This window comes from Engraulis encrasicolus, chromosome 8 (genome assembly GCF_034702125.1).
Source record: "Engraulis encrasicolus isolate BLACKSEA-1 chromosome 8, IST_EnEncr_1.0, whole genome shotgun sequence".
Lineage (NCBI taxonomy): Eukaryota > Metazoa > Chordata > Actinopteri > Clupeiformes > Engraulidae > Engraulis > Engraulis encrasicolus.
The window spans coordinates 26,213,952-26,236,223 of record NC_085864.1 but is presented as its reverse complement, the minus strand read 5'-3'; the positions used below and the strand labels follow the sequence as shown (position 1 = coordinate 26,236,223).

The following is a 22,272-nucleotide window of genomic DNA, read 5'->3' as shown; positions in this document are numbered from 1 at the left end:
AATCCTGCCAGCAGAGTTCTGGACATATTGCAGTCCGTCTATGGCCTTATTGGGTAGAGGATGGCATTGCAATTAGTCTAGACGGGAGGAGATGAAGGCGTGTGTGAGGGTCTCTGTAACTGTCTTAGAAAGTGAGGACCTTAGTCTTGAAATGTTCCTGCGATGGTAGAAGGCAGATTTGGTAACTTACTAGGTGGTAGGTGGTATACTTTTGAAAACTCCTGTTGTATCGTATCTGTGCTACCTAATGGAACTGTGAACCACTAGATCGACTTGTATGGACCCACACACCACGGCCAAATCGTTCAAAAGGGTTTTAATGCACGCTAGGAGCTTTAAAACAGGTCAAATACCTGCCCGACGGGCCAGGGTTTAACCGAAAACAGCGCAATTGAACAACTTTGCGCAGCACGCATGAACATTTCTCGCTGTTTCCCCTTTCATCCTTTTCCCTGGGTCCACCCAAGATGGGATATGAATCCAAACTGGCCGGAATTGCCCTTTAATGCTATTTATGTGGACACAGTACACAGAATGCTAAGAACAGCATAATGAACAATTCGGCACAGATTAGTTTCAGAAAAGATAAAAGAGGGACACACACAGTAGACATTTCTAACATACCCATAGCCATTTATTTAAAACAAATTGGCAAATTAAATACACACTCAACGTACACCTCTTCCATATCATTTCTTCAAAGCTGGGGGTTTGAAAAGGGAGGGAAAAGGGGGGGGGGGTGTTTGCGTGGAGACAAATATTTACAGCGTGCTATTCAAGGAATGCTCAATCACGCTCTCTTTTAGTTTTTAAGGCTCTTATTTTTTTTTCTCTGAATTTGGCATCTCTCTCTCCTATGCAGAACCCAAGGTGGTACGTTAGTGTGCTCTGTGACTGGCTTCCGACTCTTGACACAGGTTCATGTCTCTGTAGTCTTCCTCATAAAATGGAGGGACACTAAACTGAACTGGGACCTGTACAGAGGCCAGTGCACATCATTGACACTTTTCTATACACCAATAGGCCCAAACTGACTCTGGGCCAGCTTAAAGTGATACTGTTCCATTTTTGGAAATAAGCTTATTTTACACCTCTCCTTGAGTTAAATGATTGAGTTTTACCTTTCTCCTGTACTTCCTGCCGTTCTCCAAGTATGGCAGTGCAAATTTTACCTCCAAGCTAGCAGTTAACATTGAGTCCTATGACAAACTCTATACCTCTCCTTTTAAATCTATCTCTAACAATGTTTTTTCCCATTTGTTAAGCACTTTGAGTTACATGCCTTGTATGACACAGTGCTATACAAATACTATTATTATTATTATTATTAAACTAGTCTCATACAGTAGGACTCAATGTTAACGGCTAGCTTAGATGTAAAATTTGCACTGCCATACTCAGAAAACGGTTGAAAGTACAGGAGAAAGGTACAACTCAATCATTTAACTCAAGGAGAGGTGTAAAATAAGCTTATTTCCAAAAATGGGACAGTATCAATTTAATACCGCGGAGGTTAAGCCACAAACAAGCGGAGCCTGGGCATACATTTGAACACTGGCAATGCCACATCAAGGAATAAAGGAAAGAAAACAAAACAAAAAGTAAAATGAAATAAAACATCAAATAAAATCAAGAGATAGAAATTAAAAGACCAAACGCCCCCTACCAGTAAAGCAGTGCCAATATAAATTATACAGCTCATAAAATCTATACATTGTTCATATAAAGTGTTCCTATTTCCACATATCTGTATGAGAATAATGATTAAAAAAAACAAAAACAAAAACAAACAAACAACAATCCTATACAACTATAGTTTTGTAGGTCTGGAGTATCAAGTTGGTTTGGTGGATGAGTCTGTTGGCACTGGCAAAGACGTTTATCGCCCTGTGAAGACAAGACGGGGGTGGGGGAAGGAGAGAGAGAGAGAGAGAGAGAGAGAGAGAGAGAGAGAGAGAGAGAGAGAGAGAGAGAGATAGATAGAGAGAGAGAGAGAGAGAGAGGAGAGAGAGAGAGAGAGAGAGAGAGAGAGAGAGAGAGAGAGAGAGGGGGAGGGAGTGAGTGTTAGGGCATGTAGAGTGCAAATGCAGTTCATCCTGGGGCTTGTATGTGTGCATGTAATACAAAAGTCTGTGTCGCTGAAACATAAAAGGGTACACACACGCGGGTCCCTTTTGTCATTAAAACAGCATCCCGATTCAGATGTCCCAGATATAAACAAACAGTATTGCTTTTAAAAAGTTATCAAACAATGTGCTGTAGGGCGATGACCAATTTGAGTCGGCTTTGATCGTGCGATATTTGGCAAAGCCTACATTTGATGGCGACAAGTTGATCATCCTTACATACACAGAATGCAGTGAAGTGGGCAGTAGAAAAAAGAAAGCATATTATTATGCAAGAAGAGTCCTGCAGATGAGGAGGACGACAAACGGCAAATAAGGTCACGAGTGTGGGGACTTACTTTAGGTCTTTGAAGTATGTTTTCAGCGTGTCGCTAAAGCTTTTGGAGTATTTCACAAACTCTTTCTTCTGATGTTCGAGTGCCTGGAAAATACGGTGGGAAAAAAAAATGTACTCATTACCCCCAGTTTCATTCTTTTGCCGAGAAAAAGAAAATAATTCATCTTCCACCTCTCTTTGGAAGGTAAATTAATTAGGCACTTTAGGTGGTGTAAGGAGGTTGTAAGAATGTGTGTGTGTGTGTGTGTGTGTGTGTGTGAACACGAATAAGTTTCAGTGTTTGGGTGTGTGAATGGGAATAAGTTTGTGTGTGTGTGTGTGTGTGTGTGTGTGTGTGTGTGTGTGTGTGTGTGTGTGTGTGTGTGTGTGTGTGTGAAGACGAATAAGTTTCAGTGTTTGCGTGTGTGTGTGTGTGTGTGTGTGTGTGTGAGAGAGAGAGAGACAGAGAGAGAGAGAGAGAGAGAGAGAGAGAGAGAGAGAGAGGTGTGTGCGTGTGAACAGGAGTAAGTTTCAGTGTTTGCGTGTGTGTGTGTGTGTGTGTGTGTGTGTGTGTGTGTGTGTGTGTGTGTGTGTGTGTGTGTGTGTGTGTGTGTGTGTGTGGTCACTTACCCTTCTGTTCTGGATGGGAAGAGCGTGTTTCTTGAAGAGCATGTTGACTGCATCCAATAGCTCCTTAATGGCACTGGCAATATCTCTGGGGAAGACGAGGAGAAGAGTCAGAAAAACACACACACACACACACACTAACGCACGCACGCACAACATGCACACACACACACACACACGCGCATGCATGCACGCACGCACACGCACAACATGCACACACACGTACGGTACAGGCTTCACAAGTCTTAGTTGTTTCATTTGCATATGGAACCGTCAGGCATTTAAAAGTCTGCTTTTTAAGTCACGAGATTTGGATTGTAAATTGTGACTTGCTTGATAATTTACTTAGTGGGTGACTCTGCAACTAAACTTGGGAAATGTGAACTTTGTAGCAAAACATACATTTTCCGAGAGAGAGAGAGAGAGAGAGAGAGAGAGAGAGAGAGAGAGAGAGAGAGAGAGAGAGAGAGAGAGAGAGAGAGAGAGAGAGAGCAAAAAAGCTTGACATGCAGCCTTCCGTTTCCCTGAATATTGTGTGTTCATGTGTGTTCATGTCTGCATAGGCATGTTAAGTCAGTGGTTCTGAAATTGTGGTTCACGGCATGTTCCATGTTCTAAATGTTCTAAGACTACCATTAGCCACATAACTACGTTAGACGTCCAGCATTATGAGCGTGGCATCCCAATTCAATATTGAAACAAACTGACCCTGTACAGTTTTCTGTCCCAGTATTTAAATAGGTGTTGCATTGAGCAAATTTAGGCTGGCCCATGGAGATGATAAGGGAAAAAAGCAATTCACAGTGCACTTGGAGTATAGGAAAATGTAATAAAAATAAATCATAAGCATTATTAAAACAAATAATATCATAATCATCATTACTATTAATGAATAAACATGGCTACATTTCAAACAGCTGTGGTAAATGCTATCTGTCGTTTGATTGTGAGGGGGTCCTTGGATAATATTCTACTACATTAGCGGCCCCTGGCCCAAAACAGTTTGAGAACCCTTGGTTCTTTCAAATATCCTAAATCCCGTCCTCCTGTTGTGCTTCTGACGTCACAATGAAGTTGCAAGACGTCATTGCCAAAGTTCAATATCTTGCAAAAGCGCAATTCAAATGTCTTTTCTCATTTGCAATCGGGGTGTTGTGGCTAGACTGACAGCGGGGAAACTTTAGTCATTTCTCCACGGATTGTGCTCCACAAGCACAGGTCGAGGAGGGGAGTTAGAATATTGGACAGAAAGCCCTACGTCAGGTTCAGCTTACTCAATTGATGGTCTGGAGGAAGCGTACTTTGCGAGACGTCATTGACAAAGTTTATTTCAAAAGCGCAATTCAAATATCTTTCCTCATTTGCAATCGGGGTATTAAATGGAGAATAGTCCCCCAATAGTTGTTGTGGCAAGGTTGACAGTGGGGAAACTTTAGTAATTTCTCCATGGAGGCGGGGCGTCAGCGAAATGCGAGGCAACCAGCAGAGGTCAAGGACGGGAGTTATGATATTGGAAAGAAAGCCCTACGTCAGGTTCAGCGTACTCACTTGATGGTCTGGAGGAAGCGTACTCGGTCACAGATCTCATCTGGGATGGTGCTGAGGATGCGTTTCAGTGCACGTGCCCGGTCATTTACATTCTGGAACTCTTGCTCTGGTCTCTCGATCACATATTCTGGCAAACAACAAAAACAAAACAAAACAGAAAAACATTACAGATAGGAAAAGCCATACAACTGAACAGGGTGGAAGGCAAGATCTCAACTCTGGCTCTGGGGGGTATTCCAAGAATATGGTTGAAGTGTTAAACCTGGCTAAGTTAACCTACATAAAGTGGTAAATCTGCTAGATTAACTTCACCTGGATTACTCTTTTCTTGGATTCTTGGTTGCATTTCTCAAAACAACAGTTGCTAACAACATTAGCTACTTTGTTATTTGCGATGCAATTTCCCATTGGCAACTACACAAGTTGCTAACTGGCTAACAACAGCGCTTTCGACAAATGCACCCCTGGTCTCGGATCATGTATTATGCCAAACAAAAACAAAAAACAACACATTGCAGATGTGAACATCGACGCAACTCTATAAACCTATTCATGGCCCTTTTATTAGCCAATTGCACTTTATGTTTGTCCTGTGTTATCTGTTGGTGCTGTCTATATGCGTTTATGCTGTGTTGCTGCACGCTTAATCGCCCCTTTTGGGGACAATAAAGTTGAATGTTGAAAAATCAACAGCGTAAGAAGCCGAGCGCTCACCAAGCTAGATTTCTTGCCCGCATTTTATTGCCTGCTCCAGTCCATCCAATATAAAAAACTGCAGGTCCAACCGATTTTAAAAAAATAAAAATAAATAAATAAATAAATAAATAAAGTTCCGCACAATGTGTCCTGGGCAGAAACCACTAAACTCCACCTCAAGGATGGTACATAATGTGGATATAAAACTCAACTGGTTGAACACACAGACAGACAACATTCAACTCGAACACACTGAATGGTCCCATGACACCAGCTGGGTCCACATAAAACTCACCAAGCTACATAGGCAAAGCTCAATAAAGCTCCAGTTCCATTAGCTTCCATCCCATCTACTCCCCATCAGCCATCATGGACTTCTTAACAGCTCGTAACGGTTTGACCCAATCATACATGTAGTATGTTTCTCCTCCATAAACCCCAAGTGTATGCATGCAAGCGTGAATGTGCACGCACAGGCGCACGCACAGGCGCACGCACAGGCGCACGCACAGGCGCACGCACAGGCGCACGCACAAGCGCACGCACAAGCGCACGCACAAGCGCACGCACACATTCACACGCACGCGCCACGCACGCACAAGCGCACGCACGCACGCACGCACGCACACACGCGTGTAAATCTTGAATAAGCACCCCAATCATCCCCCAGTCATGCCTAAAGCCTTCCTCACTCCTACACACACACCTTTCTTTCACACACACACACAGGTCTGTCAGTGAGTCCAGAGCAGGGGGAACGGATTACAGTGGAGAGAGAGAGAGAGAGAGAGAGAGAGAGAGAGAGAGAGAGAGAGAGAGAGAGAGAGAGAGAGAGATCTGAGAGAGAGAGAACGAGAGAGAGAGTGAGCGAAAGCGAGAGGGACAGAGAGAGACAGAGAGAGACAGAGAGAGGGAGAGAGAGACAGAGACGGATACACAGAGAGAGAGAGAGATATGAGATATGAGAGGTGAGGGTCTGAGATTATGGCGGGGAGGGGGACAGTGTGGGATTAATGGGCCAGGTAAATTTAGAAGTCAAACAGCAGTGCCAGCTCCCGTTTGCAGCGAGTGGCCGTGAATTCATTAGCGACATAAATCTGAAGATGGCACGGGAAAAAGCGCTCGGAATGAAAGAACAGGGAGAAAAAAACTGGTTCTGGTTGAGGAGGAAATTAAATTACGGGACGGAAGAAGGCAGGAGGGAGAGGAGTTTATGCATTTGCAATTTTCATCAAGCTTATAATATGTGATGAAACAGCGCCATCTAGGTGTAGATTTGGGAACAGCATCAACATCCACAGCTCCGTGCGTTCATGACCCATCAAAGCTTTGAATTTATGCCCAAGGGTTTGCTTTAGTTCAACTTCAGACGAGGTGTGGACCTGCCCAGCTTTAATACAGGAGCTTAGGCTGCACACTACCCCACAGAGCAGACAAACACAGAGCAGACTCCAAATGTCAACTTTACTTAAAATACTGCAGTCATGAAAGCACATTTTCAAATGTGTGTGTGTAGCAGTGTACCTATTACATTACACTTAGCTGGCACTTTTACACACTTTTTTGGATAAAATAATTCATCCATAAATACAAGGTACAGGGTACAAGGTATTGTACACAGCCTCACGCATACAACCTTCCCCTTACCATGTGTATGTAGAGGAGTGTACAGGTGCTGGTCAACGAATTAGAATAATTTGAAATTATTCTAATTAAATAAAACAACAGTGTCACAGTTAAATGGCCTAAATGGGCCTTTTGGAAAGCTCAGCAGAGCAAATTTTTTACAGGTAACGAGTTATGTGATAAGTCTAACGAGTAGGACAGGTGCGGTGAACACCTGATTTGCTTTCTGCACAAAAAATGCATTCAAAGAATTTAATGATCGCACTATTTCAAATTATTCTAATTCGTTGACCAGCACCTGTATATTGGAGTGTATATGAATTAGATGTGAGTATATGTATATGGATGTCTGAGGATGTTTTTGTGTCTATGTGTGGAAATGGTGTCTATATGTATTGTAATGAGATGTGTGCTACAAAGATCTAACCTGATGGAACTGAAAAGTCTGACGTGAATACAAATATCCCTATGGGACAATTAAGAATCTAATCTTACCTTCGACGTCGTCTGCGGCCATGCGCAATAGGGCTTCTGTGAAGTTGACCTCCAGGCTCTTCTTCTCCAGTACCTTAAGGATGATGTCCTGTGTGAGGCCCGGGTTCTCCTTCTCCGCCTGCACAAAAGAGAACACGAGACCTCGGCCGTCAGGCTAGGCTAGCAGTTACACTTCGAAAAATGTAGTTTTTGGAGTGAGAACTCTGCACACTTAAAATTATTTTTGCCATCTTTTATTATTTCATGGCTGGATATCCAGCCCTGAAATAGTTTTCTCCCTTCGAAAACTAGTCAGCCTTTGTCCTGCACCTTTTCCTGGGATGTGCACAATCTTCACCTTTAACTTTTGAAAAATGACCAAAAGGTACGTCTCAGAAAACAAGTGCAGCCCAATCGAGTTGTATTAGCTACAACTTTTTCTTGTAGAGATGTTTCTGCACAATTAGCCTTCCTCGGGTCACACAAACAAACCTGTAAGCCTTTTCAAGCAAGACATTGTAAATAGGGCTGGGTAAAATAATCGATTTAATCGATAATCGATCAATTTTATTTAAAATTCACATAATTGATTTACAGGGCACAAAATCCATGTTTTGGTTCTTTTTCTTTTTTTGTTCTTTTTGTTTAATTTAGGTCTATGGAAAATACCAAGTAGGTATTAGTCAATTAGGCCTAGGCCTACTTATTACAAATTAGCAATCTGTTAACACTGTCAAGCCCTTTGGCATTTTTATTTAAAGATAGGCAACAGCATCTTTTGGGAGAAATCCTGGCACCAAGAAGGGAATGGATTGAATCGATTCGGAATAAATCGATTCGAATCGAATTGAATTGTGATTAATCGATTCAAAGCCCTCAGAATCAAAATCGAATCGATAAAGGAACATGGCTGCGATACCCAGCCCCAATTGTAAACACTAACAGCAAAGATAACAGAGCCTTTGCTGAAGCAACTCTATGGCCTTGGAATGAGACATGAGATTGGCTCCCTCTATTGCCTATTCTAAATTTAGACTCAAAACACCTTCATGTTGGTCTTTGCCTCTTAGAGACAATGTTACTTTTCACCGACTTTCTTAACTTTGTGTTGCCTTATGGTACTTCCTATGTGTTTTTATTGCTCTGTGTTCTTGTGTTGGTCAGTGACGTTATCTTTTTATCTTTGTCTATGGGAATGTTTGCCATTCCTCTACTTCTTACGGCCGTTTGTCCATCTGATGCTATTGTCATGTTTTATTGTGCATTTTAGACAGACAGCGTACAACCCTTTGGTCAGGTTTTAAAAAGTTTAATACATTTAAAGCACTTATTTACTCTAAACATCTATCCCATCTATCCCTAACTTATTTCCTTCTTCACTGCATCATAATGCCAATTGAAAAAAATGAATGGGTTTGCCTTCCATTTTTGACAGTGATAATAATATTAAAAGCTGTGATCATGAGTGAGCAAAAGAAAAACAAAAAAGAAAGCACAAAAACAAAACAATAGTAGCGTAGAGTATCATTCATATCAATATAAGACATTAGGATCAGTGCTTCTACTTGATTTAGTAAAGATGGTCAAGATGGTACATGAATATGGATGTTGCATGGATAATGTCTCACATCTGAAAGGAAGCCTTTTCTTTTTCCAAAAGCGAGATGGCAAGTGACATACACAAGACAGTCGCAATAGTAGCAGGATGGGACATTTTCAATCTCCTGAAAGCAACATATCTGACAGACTTGACAGTATTCAGGAATGAGACATTTCTCAGCCTGCCTGAGAAGTGGAAGTATGTTTGGCATCACAACAAACCATCTCCTTCATCCCTTCAATGCACAGAGCACACAGACATTGCTGCACTACACCCCACATCACAAACATATCTTCTACCTACAGACACTCAATGTGATGGATGACTGACTCCACAAGAGCAACATTGATGTGTCAGGGGTTGTATAATAGGTGTAGATAAGCTATACGCGTGGATCCAAAGCCAGACTGAGTCAGAATGTCTGCTAAAACGATTTTCAATATACAGGTCAGTGACGTCTCAGCAGTAGCACACGTCAAGGTTGCGCAACGACAGCCAGCGCCACTATTGCATGGATTTTTTGTGTGTTTGTGTATTTATAGTGGACTATCTAAGAATATCTAATATTGCAGCATATCAACCACCAATTACTAATGCATTAATGGGCACTAGATGCTGTTACACCACCTGTCACCAGAGCTCAACAAAACACCTTTGACGCATACATGTATACGAAAGCACCAGTGTAGTATATCTGAGGAAATAAGTAGACTCTCAGTCGATGAAATGAACATGGATAGCTGGCTGCTTATGTTAGAAGTTTGAAGTTACATCACAAAGCACATTGCACACAGCAATGTTCAAAAATGCCAGTGAAAAAGGACTAGCAGGTGTGTCAAGGCTTCCCGGTCACTTAAAGTGTTACTGTCCCATTTTTGGAAATAAGCTTATTTTACACCTCTCATTGAGTTAAATAATAGGGTTTTACCGTTCTCCTGTACTTTCAACCGTTTTCTAGTTATGGCAGTGCAAATTTTAACTCCAAGCAAGCAGTTAACATTGAGTGCTATGAGACCAGTTAGCCGCCAGCTGGTCTCATAAGACTCAATGTTAACTGCTAGCATGGAGGTAAAATTTGCACTGCCATACCCAGAGAACGGTTTAAAGTATAGGAGAACGGTAAAACCCTATTATTTAACTCAATGAGAGGTGTAAAATAAGCTTATTTCCAAAAATGGGACAGTATCACTTTAAGGCCAGATGGCAGTGTTGTAGTAGATGCAAATTGTACCAGCTAGTAACCACCCAGAAGCTTCTACTGTTCTGGACCCCGTTTCTCATAAGCATTGTTGCTAACCAGTTAGCAACTTACTACGTTTCCAATTAGAAATTTCATTGCAACCAAGTAAGTTGCTAACTTAGTTAACAACAATGTTTGCGAGAAACGCACCCCAGGTCAAGTGGAAGGGAATGCCTTGCCTGTTCGGATGCAGGGATGGTGTTTGGGGTCATCTTTCAATAAACAAAATACTGCTCACTTTATTCTCTTGAGTGCATTTTTATTTCAACCCACTGCTTCAGTCACTACGTGTTACATGGCAAGGGAACAGGCTTTGGTGGGATGAAACGGGGTTGAAGGTGAAGATTGTGCACATCCCAGGAAAAGGTGCAGGACAAAGGCTGACTGTAGTTTCGAAGTGAGAGGTCCGCCACACACTTAAAATCCTTTTTGTTTCCTTTGATCATTTCATGGCCGGATTACGTTTCGACTTCACAGTCTCCATCCAATCGATGAAGACTAAAGTCGAAACGTAATGCAGCCATGAAATAATAAAAGAAAACAAAAAGGATTTTAAGTGTGTGGTGGACATCTCACTTCGAATCTATAGCATGGAATTGGGTCCACCAGACAAGCTGTAAGGAGCTTACTTCTTCCATAAAGCTCTTACCTTTATGAAGGCTGCCCGAAGGGTCTGTGCGGCAGACAGATCCACTCGCTCCAGCTGCATGCGGGGGTTCCAAGACGGGAGGATGGAGGAAGGGGAAGAGAAGAAAAGAGAAGAATGGAGAACTGTCAGAACAATGCAGCAAACAAACTCATTCACACGGTTACCTAACGCAAGCACCACATCATAATCACCCACTCACACCATCTCTGAATTCTCACAGCAAATCCAATAATCTGGAGTGAATTAGTGTTTGATGTACATGTTGTAACAAAATCGGGTCTTGAAAGTAGGTTAAAAAGTCTGGATTTCGATTACACAGTACATGTAAGTATTACCCGTTTGCAAACGAGAAGTGTTAAAGGAACAGTTCAGTCAATTTCAACATGCAGTTGTAATGCTCACACTACCCTGGACTTGTCAGTACCTGAGATTTTTTTTTTCTTCTTCAGCCTTTTCCGAGTCCTGGTCATAGTAATGGGGGCAGCGCTTTGTTTTCATTTCAAATAAACATTTTTATTTATTTCCAAAAACATCCAAAACGTTATACAACATCAGCAGACAACTAGCAAACAGCGGTACCTTTTGGGAAAATATTTGGAGTAGGCCTATGTTAAAAAAAAAGGGCTGAGCCAAAAAATGTGGCATCACCGGGTACTGACAAGTCAAGGGGAGCGTGAGCAATATAACAGCATATTGAAATTGACTGAACTGGTCCTTTAAAGTGGGGTAGGATTGCCAGCATACATTTTGTTTGGCAATTGCTTGTCCCACCCAAAATATTGTGACAAACAATAAATTAACAGGACAAAAAAATAAGCCTTTTTACATGCATGATCATAACAGATCTATGGGTGTATTAGGGTGTTGACTTTGTGCTATTGTGAATGTGTAAAGGTGGCGTGCTTGAGAGACACAGGCGGCAGCGGCAGCAGCAGCAGCAGCCCCGAGTTTCCCCAGATGAGCTCCATCCGCGTCACAGCCACAGGATATGAACTCAGCTTTTATCACATAGCACTCACCACAAGCAGCACACGCATACTGTACAAACTCTCTCCAAACAGACAGACCGACAGACAGAGAGACAGACAGACAGACAGAGAAGCACCATGAGGCCTCTGCTCATCTGCTCAGCTCTGTGGGATATTCTGACTGCTGTGACAGCAGATGAAGGCCTAGAGCTTTACCTGAAACAACCGTCTCTCTCTCACACACACACAGCCAGTCCACCACCACACAAATACACACAGCCAGACTCTGAAAACCACACACATGGACACAGACCAACTGCCACACCAAAAAGAAAAACACACACTAATTGCAAACATCTGCCGCCACCACCTGAAGCAAAGCAGCATCAAGCCTAGACTCCAAATCACAGTCAAATGATTGGGTAGCGATATGTCTGCAGAACACTTGAACATATTGCTGTGGTGTTAGCCAAAATTAAAAATCTCAGTATGCAGTGCAGACTATGGACCATTACATTCACAGTGGACCTATAGAAGGCCTAGAGTGGACACTGAAAGCAGAGAAAGCTAGATTTAAGATTCAAGATTCAAGATTCAAGATTAGTTTATTACGTGTTATTATAGGTTTGAAGCCTATAAAGAGTAAAAATTGTGTTTTTCTTGTGTCCTCAAAAAGATTTAAAAAATAAAAATAAAAAAGAGAGGGGGGGGGTGGAAAAAAGTGCAAAGAAAGTGCCTTGTTGTCTTCAGCATGAATTCAGTAATCTAACTGCTTGGTGGAAGAAACTACTTTGGAGTCTGGTAGTGTGAGACTTCAGGCTTCTGTACCGTTTCCCAGATGGTAATATAGTAAACAGTTCATGGTTGGGGTGACTAGGATCAGCCAAGATCTTTTTTGCCTTCCTGATGCACCTTCCCTCGAACAGCTCCAGTATGGAGGGTAAGTCACAGCCGCATATGTACTGAGCATGGAGGTGCTGGACAAAACAAAATAACTGAAGTAAATGATAAATGTCCACAGCACTGTTAATGCTCCAAGGAGGTTGACTAAGTTGGATATTCCGTGGGATATTCTGACCAGTTGACCAGTTGTTTAATGACACAACTTTTCAGACCTTAGTCCTAGAAAGACTAAGGTCAGAAAAGTTGTGCTACTAAACAACTGGGAGCATTAACAGTGTTGCGGACGTTTATCATTTACTTCTAGTGTAGACACTGGCAGTGTTGCTAACGCCTCTAGTCTATTACATACAGCAGGTGTTGTTTGCAGCCAGACAGCCAGACAGCCAGCCAGCAGGTGATCAAGGGCTCGGCGGTGGGGGCCAATCTAAACAGAGGTCCGCACGCACGCTGTAGTGTTTACACAGACAATTCTCCTTCTCACTTTCAGCATCGTGAAACGCAACACCTTGCTTGTCAGGTAATAATAACACATAACAAATCCACAGTATAGATTTCATTTGAAAGGGAACATATTTGTTGTGAATGAACAGCTCCTAAACAGATTCTTAACAAACAAGCAGTCATACCATAGACAGAGATGTGCTGAACCCAAACGCTCTTCCAACTCCAGTCCTGTTATTCCTCTCATACATATAGAAAAGGTAAGCTGCAATGGAGACTGGTAGACAGAGCAGTCTGACTGTGTGTGTGTGGACTGCACTGTTAACAGTGAGACAGGGAGGCACTTTCTGCTGTGGTACTACCTACCCCTCCTGACAGTGGACAAAACAAGTAATCATCCCATAGACACAGTGATGGGCTAAACCCCAACACTTTTCCCACTCCTGTCCTACTCCGCTCATATAGACAACAGTGAACAAGGCCACGGGGGGGAGTTTTCCTGACAGTGGAAAGTGTTGGAACAAGCAGGGTGAGCTGCAGTCTCCTCACTTGACAATAATGCTTCGATAGAAATCCTGGATGGGAACTTATTTACCACCTAAACAACATGGTCAGGATTCTGGGCAGTATAAGACCAGAGAATCGTATATGAGAGTGAGATAAAGCAGGCGGGTTCTTTTCCGGTATCCACTTTACGTCGGGTGAACGCCCCTCTAGGAGACCTTCGATTAGGAGACCTTCGGAGTCTTGAGGTAGAGAATAAATGGAGTCCCCTAGCGCTGTAGATGGCAGTAGCGCACGTCTTGTGCAAACACCACGAAAAGAGAAGAAGAAGGAGGGACAACGCCCCCTTAGGAGACCAAAGTTTGAGCACGCACTTTTGCATTGAGTGGGCGTGTTTCGATTCCTCTTTATTATATATCCAACCTCTTTGATAAGACTATACTGCATGAAGAAGTGCCAAGCAAATGCCGTGGCCAGCAATTCTGATCCCTTCTAACCATCTCAAATTATGCGTGTGCCACATCATCAAACAGAAACTGAAAAAGCACCTGTGCACAGAATGAATAAATGGAATATGTCCAGACAGCCATTAAAAGTTTACAAGCAATAATCCACACCCTCATTATGTCATCATCACCAAGACCAGCTGAGCTTTGCTACTTCCTGGAACTGGCTGCTGTGCCCAGGGGTTTAAAGGTGGACCAGCCCTGGGTAGCCAGTGGTGTGCGTGAATACCATTATGTGGACTCCTTCCGTCCACCCTTGCTCACTTGCCTGCTTGTGACCTCATGATTATGTCACGGACGACAGGAAAATGAATCCAATATCTTGCAAAAGCACAATTCTAATGTCATTTTCTCATTTGAAACCGGGACGGTGAATGAATGAAAGCTGTTGTGACTAGGCTGACAGCTCGGAAACCACAAAGGCGGAGTCAGGAGGTGGAAGATGAGAGTCTGCATATTGGAATGCACCCAAGGACTCTGTGGGTCACAACGATCCTACCTTGCTGAAGACGGGGTACTAGCTACTTCCCGAAGACTGTATACAGGGTCAATGACGTGTTAGTAGTAGCACACGTCAGGGTGGTGCAACCACAGCTAATGCCACTATAATATTGATCATTTTTTTTGGTTTGTTTTTAATGGATTATCTGAGAAGCGTATTCATTGCTGTACATTAATTACCAATTCATTTATGGACATTAGCTGTGGTTGTATCACCTGACGTCTGATCCCAAATAGGGATTAGAAATTGACCCTACTATGACGATGGATGTCAAAAGGTGGGGACTTGTGAGGTTATGGGGCCAGCATCCATCCTCTCCTCCGGCCTAATGCCTTGGTGTCACCCTTCCCCGCCATCTAGCAGCGCAGAGACACTTTTTGGGGAATCTCTCCCCACTGAGTAGTATACTGATGTCAAATGAAGGAATAACTCGTGAATTGTGTTTTTTTCCCAATTTATTCAATAAACACGATTGACATTGTGCCTTGTGTCGAGAGGCTAAGAGGAAAGGATGGGAGGAACTAGAATGGTTTGCAAACAAAGGTCCCGCAGGTCTTACAAGTGTCCAACTTCAGACAGAGGTTGCATTCCAATATGAGACCTTGCATCCTCCACTTGTGCTTGTGGCCTCACCCCGCCTCTTGGCCCCACCTCCGTGGAGAAAACAAAGATTCACAGCTGTCAGCCTAGCCAAAACCATTTTTGGGGGACTATTTTTCAATCACCATCCAGCTTTTGCGAGATATTGAAATATAACGCTGTTTTCAGTGATGTCATCATGACAGATTACTTCCTGGTTAGAGGCCACAAGCACAAGTGGAGGACGCAATGTTGCATGATATTGGAACGCACCCAGAGTACATTATTGCCGTCATGCTACTTCCTGGAAAACGTGTGATTGCTGTGAGAATGATTCAGTCTTGAATATGGGCCCTGTTGGTCAGAAAGGTCCTGTAGACCTGAAATTGTGTCCTACCTCGATAAAATCAGGGTACATGATTCCCACTTTTGAAATGATCTCAGGGGTCAAACAAACGACACAAATGCCTGTTTGACATCCCTGAGTAATGCTATGGACCCTGCTGGTCACAAGCCCCTGTGTGCATTCCAATATGTGGACTCCCTTCCTCCACTAGTGCTCGTGGCCTCACGTTTTGCTGACACCCTGCCTCCGTGGAGAAAACAATTACTGTAGGTTTCCCCGCTGTCAGCCTAGCACAACACTTTTTTGGGGTGACTGTTCTTCATCCACCATCCAGTTTGCAAATGAAAAAAATGACTTTACAATTGACCTCAATTGCGAGATATTGAAATACAATGCCAGTGAGGTCATCACGACGTAGGGCTGCACGCTTATGGAAAAAATCATAATCACGATAATTTTGGTCAAACTCGTGATTACATAATGAATATACGGGATGAGCACAATACAATGAACTGTAATAATTATGTAAAGGCAATAGCATGAAACTTTCATAGATGCTCTCAAAGGTAGGTCACTATTGCCACGATTAAATCACGATTGAAATCACGACTTCGATTTCACGATTTTCGATTATTTTCGATTAATTGTGCAGCCCTATCACGACTTCCTGGTACGAGGCCACAAGCACAAGTGGAGGACGCAAGTGCGGTCCGCATATTGGAATGTACCCCCTGTCTGTCTGAGAAGTGTGACATACCTCGCTGAGGAGGCCATGCCGTGGCCAACCGGTAGGGCACTCGTCTACCATGCGGCCGACCCGGGTTCGATTCCGGGCCCGGGTCATTTGCCGACCCCTCCCCATCTCTATCCCCTTTCGCTTCCTATCCATCTCTCATACTATCCATACTACCAAAAAAATATATATATATTTATACCTCGCTGAAAACGGGGTACATGACGGTGTAGAGGGTCATGGAGACCATGGTGTTGTTGTCGGCTTCATTCTTCATCTCTTCCATTGTCATCCTTGTCGAGTTGGAGCCGGGATCGGGGTGGATCTCTCACTGACTCGCTCGCTTGCACGTACGGTGCCGTCCGCCCTCAGGGAAGGAGCCCAGACGATGCCTGCCAACGATAAGAGGAGGGCATGGATTTGAGTGTGTGTGTTCCTGTGTATAAGGCAGAGTGTGTGTGTGATTGTAATGCACACAGAGAGAGAGAGAGAGAGAGAGAGAGAGAGAGAGAGAGAGAGAGACAGAGAGAGAGAGAGAGAGACAGAGAGAGAGAGAGAGAGAGAGAGAGAGACACACAGAGAGAGAGAGACAGAGAGAGAGAGACAGAGACGGATACACAGAGAGAGAGAGATATGAGAGGTGAGGGTCTAAGATTATGGCGGGGAGGGGGACAGTGTGGGAATAATGGAACAGGTAAATTTAGAAGTCAAACAGCGGCGCTGGCTCCCGTTTGCAGCGAGTGGCCGTGAATTCATTCAGAGAGAGAGAGAGAGTAAAAAGACAGTGTGGAGGTTGTGGTGGGGGGGGGGGGTCTCGTTTCATTGGTGACTCCCCCAGAGTGCTGCTTTAACGCCAGCTCGACATTTGGCCAAAATTACCACCAGGGTGCCATGACTCCCAAGAGGAAACATACAGGGCATATAAACGCCACAGACAGACAGACTAGCACACAGTTCACCGTCACCACTCCCATTATCCACCCATTGAGGAGGTTTCTCTCTCCCCGTGTCACCATTATGTCATCCCGCGGCCATTCATTAACACCGACTCTTTCCTTTCACACAGGCACTGGGTCAAAGTCAACGCGACTACAGCCCCTAGCCTATGTCTTTCCGGGAACGTTGTATCCATGGGACAAATCGAAAGCCATCGCTGTCACCAATTAAGATATCATGTTTTCATTTCCTCCCCACAGCCCCATGAGTCACCACCAATGCCCTTAAAAAACAGTCCCATGTTGACTTTTTGAGTGCTGAGAAAAACCCCTGGCATGTCATTCCATCCTCCATAGCCCAGGCTGAGGAGCTGAGCGCTGAGCAGTTGGGCCCACGCTTATGGTAGTCGACCTGGCCTTTGGACCCCGTGTGGGAGAGCCTCTTATCTGGATGACATTCAGACAGAGAGGGAGCGACCTATTGCTAATGGGAAGGCGGCTGGAATTACCGGGGAGCCCCCCCTGGCCTGGCCTGCATGGCCTTCTTAGAGCAGGTCCCCAGTGTGGAGGGAGGGGGACGAAGTTTGGCGGACTGGGGGCTGGGGGTGGTGGCAGTGTTGCCAGATTGGGCGGTTACTCGCCAAATTGGGCTGCTTGGGATTTCCGTCTGCGAGTAAAAAGTGGAAAAATTGGCCATTTGGCGTTTTTTTGTCAAGCCGTTTTGAACGCATAAAAATCAATGCAATTTGTTGAAATTGGGCGGAACCTAGCGCATTTTGGCGGTTTTTGAGAATCTTTTGGCCGGGATTTGATCAGACACATCTGGCAACACTGGGTGGTGGGTGACCCACGCCCTGTTCACCACCTTTCTGGATCCTTCTCTCACTCACTCTCTTCCCACTCATGGAAGAGAAGGGTGAGAAAGACCTCATTCTTGCCATGTCGTCGCAACAACGTCGTTTCACCCCCTTAAAACCCTGTCATGCCACGTGCAACAGTGCTCCCATTCATGTACCTCCTGCCACGCCACTACTACCACTACCACTACCACCAGCTGATGGTTATGGCTCCCTCAGAGCCAGCCAAGAGAGCCAATTACACTGCTGCGTTTTTAAAGGCCATCCAGACCACAAAAAAGAAAGAAATACACTTAACATGTCCAACCTGTTGTATTTTGAAAGTGTACGAGTTAGTGAGTGTGTGTGGCTGAAGCGATAATAAACCCCCTTTCAGTACAGACAAAAAAAAGAAAAGAAAAACACTGAACATGTCCAACCTGTAGTTTGAAAGTGTGGCTGGAGCAATAATAAACCCCCTTTCATCGCTCTGTCTCTGAAATAAAATAAAACAAAATAATGGCCGACAACACTTCTTCAAAAGGCTTTAATCCTCTGAAGTCATCTCATCTCATTAGCTGTTATTTTATGTCATTAAAGGAAAGCCTTTATAGCGGCATGGCAGACTGTTGAAGCCCTGAGGATTCATTGAGCATATTAGCGGCCGCTGAGCACATTAGGAGTCACTAGTAGGACGACAGTGGCGTTGGCACCAGGCCAAGAGACATTAAAAACACACAGCCAGCCAGAGACGCAAGCAAGGACTTACTTCACTTTACACCTTCAGCCACCGCTTGTCTCCCCATACCACTCAAAGCTGCCTGCCACTATGAGAAGACATTACTCTGTGACTCTTCACTCTGCTGTGGGGTATCCAATATATCGGTGTAGAATATAGTGACCCCTTTTGGCATTCTGCAATCTGACATGACACTATCCAGAATAAGAAAAATATATTATTTAGGTATGACTGCTTTCTTAAAAGATGCAATGTATTGCCTTGAAGGCCATGTTTCTGGATCTCGCAATACGCAGCGTATTGCAAGGTGTATTACCACTCAATTATGAAAAAAAAAATCAATATCATGATTATTTCAGTCAATATTGAGATCACAATATTTTTAAATGATGTAAGCTTATTTTTTAAGAAAAAATAATTGTGCCAAACAATTTACAATCTTCCCTCCCTTCAGCAGTGTAAGTGGGCCACATAGAAACACACAGTGGTGTTCAGCATGAGTATTGGATAGCAAGTCTGCTCTGCCCTTGCAATGGCTCAAGTGAAGGGGAATGTTTTGTGTGAAACAAAGCCTACCTTTTGGCTGTATAGACATTAGACAAATGACAAAATCGTTCAACTCGATATTATGAAATTTCATATTGTTTGACAGCAATATTGATATCACAATATTAATTCGATATATTGCACAGCCCTAATACGTATTGTCTCACTGAGGTTGTTGGCAATACGCAGCCCTACTCTACTGTGCCTGCTCAGAGGACTGGATGAACAGGGTGACAATCAAGAAAATCATAACTTCATAATTACAGCCTTGCTTGTACACAAAAGAAGTTTTGTTTTCCACTTTTAACAAGCAACAATGTTCACATTGCAACCTGTCAAAATCACCACAACAAATATCCATAACTCTGAATTTGAACTGTTTACAGTGATGGAGGCTTCCCTTGACACATGTAGGGAATGTGGGTGCCCAAATGTATGCTGTATGCTGTGTGCTGTGAGTATATGTCGTGATCTGTGATACCCTGAGCATGGTACCCTACTGTCCCACCGCACTGCTCCCTTGGGATGAAATTGGGGCCCCCTTACTTGGGTGAGGCATAAATGCAATTTTGTAGTGTGCAGTGAACACTTGTGTGTTGTGGAGTGCCATGTCATAATGACAATGGTAGTTGGATTTTCCCAATCGGGCTTTCAAAAGCCTATGCAGTCTCTAACTGACAAGGCAGCCTTCATTTTCAATTTGTAATCATCTTACAAAACCAGTTTGCAAGTACTTGTTGGGTAAATCCACTGGCATCTCGTAAATCAAGGATTCCAAATTGGCTTGTGGTCTGTGGTCAATTGGAGAAATTCACTCACTCGTATTTCAAGCCAAAATTCACATTACACCAACTGATTACATAATACAGGTTGTGCAAAAAAGTTTCAACTCAAGACACGTCTGAGCTGTTAATTTACCAGGCATTCCTTCCCTTTCTTGTGTGCTTGACATAAGGACATGGTTTGCCAAATAATTGGGGTTGTCAAAACAACAGAAGTTTTGAGTTAGTTTGGCAAGGTCATAGACATTTCTCACCAAATCCAAAGTTCAAAAACAAATTCCAGTAGCACTTATGAAAGTATGCCAATATCCGATTGGACCCTTTGCACAGAATCAATGCCAACCTGCTGCGATCAGACCCATTGTTGCAACACAGACTGCCGACAACCTAGATATCATGAAACCTATGGCCCTATCAGACTATTGTAAACTAGCTGAGAGAACACAGGAATCTTACTATCGCTTTAAAAGACAGGTGCATCAGGAAGATGCGTTTTTAAAACGCCTCAGATATGTCTAGAGTAATCCCTGCACAATGGATTTCGTAGTAAATATCCATATTCATATATTTGGTACAAAACTAATTGAATTAACTGTATTGAAATTCAAAATGATGGGTGTCAGACTGTCAGTAAGTTGCTTTGGAGAAAGGAATGTCAACACGGAAATAGCCGAGTAGTTCATCAGTGACTTGCCTCCCCTGTGAAGGCCTACCGGTCAAATATATTTTTAATTCTATATTTCTCTTTCTCTATTTTCTCTGCTACGGTTAAGTTGACGTCATATCAAACAAAAACATGAAGGTAAATCGGTTTGCTAACCAGCTGGGTGTGTAGGAAGTACAGGTGCAGTCCAGTGAAGTAGCTAGCATTGCGCTCTGAGTAGCCTTGAGGCAGACACCCGCAGACACCCTCACAAAATGTGAATTTGGGCACTAATAATTGCTGCATGTCAAATGTGGCTCACAAGAACATATTTTACATTGTTACAGTCGGACTTATTCAGCGTTGTTTGGTAATCGCCCATTTAACAACAGCGTTGAGCTAACATCACTGGCTAGCCAACAAAGTCAGGCAATGGTATTATGGTTGCTCAACTTCATGGTCAAATGGCCAGAACTAGTTCTACAAGACATGACCTAAAATAACATCTTGATCGTTTCAACACAGCGCGTCACGATAACATTTAATATATTCCGAGGTGATGTATATGGCACACAAAACAGGAAAACCACAGGGTTAACCTAGCTGACAGAGGTGTGTAACGGTAGCTAATCAAAATCATCCAGTTGCCCCTTTCTTCTAATTTCTGATCAAACATGTGCCATTTGCACATTTTAAGGTCACGTTACATTATTCGGAAGCATAGTCGATGGTAGTTCTAGTCGGTAGTTTAGTAGAAGTTTTGAAGCTAGTAACTACTTTTTAAAGTTAGCTGGCTACTCGTTAGCCATTTTCAGAAACAAGACTCAAGCTTGCTTTGAGTGAAAGCAACCTAGCGTCTGAAAGCTTATAATAGTGGTAAATTCATGCTAGCTAGCTACTTAGCCAAATAAGTTAGTCGCTGGAGGTCCAGGGTTTACGCAGCTAACTGGGTAGCTCTATGGATATTTGTTAGTTATCGCCTGTATTAGTTAAGTAGATAATTCTGAACCTGAACAATAGGAAAATGGTTAGTTAATTTGTGGCCTACCTTATTAAGAGATGATTGTTGTTACCGTTGAATGCTATCTTCAAAGGAAAACTGTTTTCCTTTATCAAGCTAACTTGCCAGATTGTGGAGGACGGAAGTTTTCTTCATGAAAACGACTGGACTGGCCCATCTCAACGGCCAATCAAATAACGGCATATTTAATGCCTTGGCTGACGGCAGGAAATAAGGCCAATATTGTAGTCTTTTCTGGGCGGAAATATGTTGTGGATAGAGCTATTTGTGGTTTTTTAAAACTACACACCCCAGATATATTTATTGGGATCTCCTGTTGGTTAAGTCTACGGTAGATTGGCAGTTGACCCAGCGAATTATTTTACTGGAACTTGCTATAAAAATGC

General features: G+C 43.2%; 1 protein-coding gene across 1 annotated transcript; it reads right to left on the bottom strand.

The window, feature by feature from the left end:
* Positions 1-1,335: 1,335 nt before the first annotated feature.
* LOC134453601 (programmed cell death protein 10-like) lies at positions 1,336-22,034 on the bottom strand. Its single transcript, XM_063204386.1, has 8 exons — positions 21,914-22,034; positions 16,587-16,776; positions 10,903-10,956; positions 7,435-7,552; positions 4,618-4,744; positions 3,073-3,157; positions 2,465-2,547; positions 1,336-1,887 (listed from the first exon to the last, which is right to left on the bottom strand). The coding sequence occupies exons 2-8, from the start codon at positions 16,674-16,676 to the stop codon at positions 1,803-1,805; spliced, it is 642 nt and encodes a 213-aa protein (XP_063060456.1). The 5' UTR covers positions 16,677-16,776; positions 21,914-22,034; the 3' UTR covers positions 1,336-1,802.
* Positions 22,035-22,272: the final 238 nt, after the last annotated feature.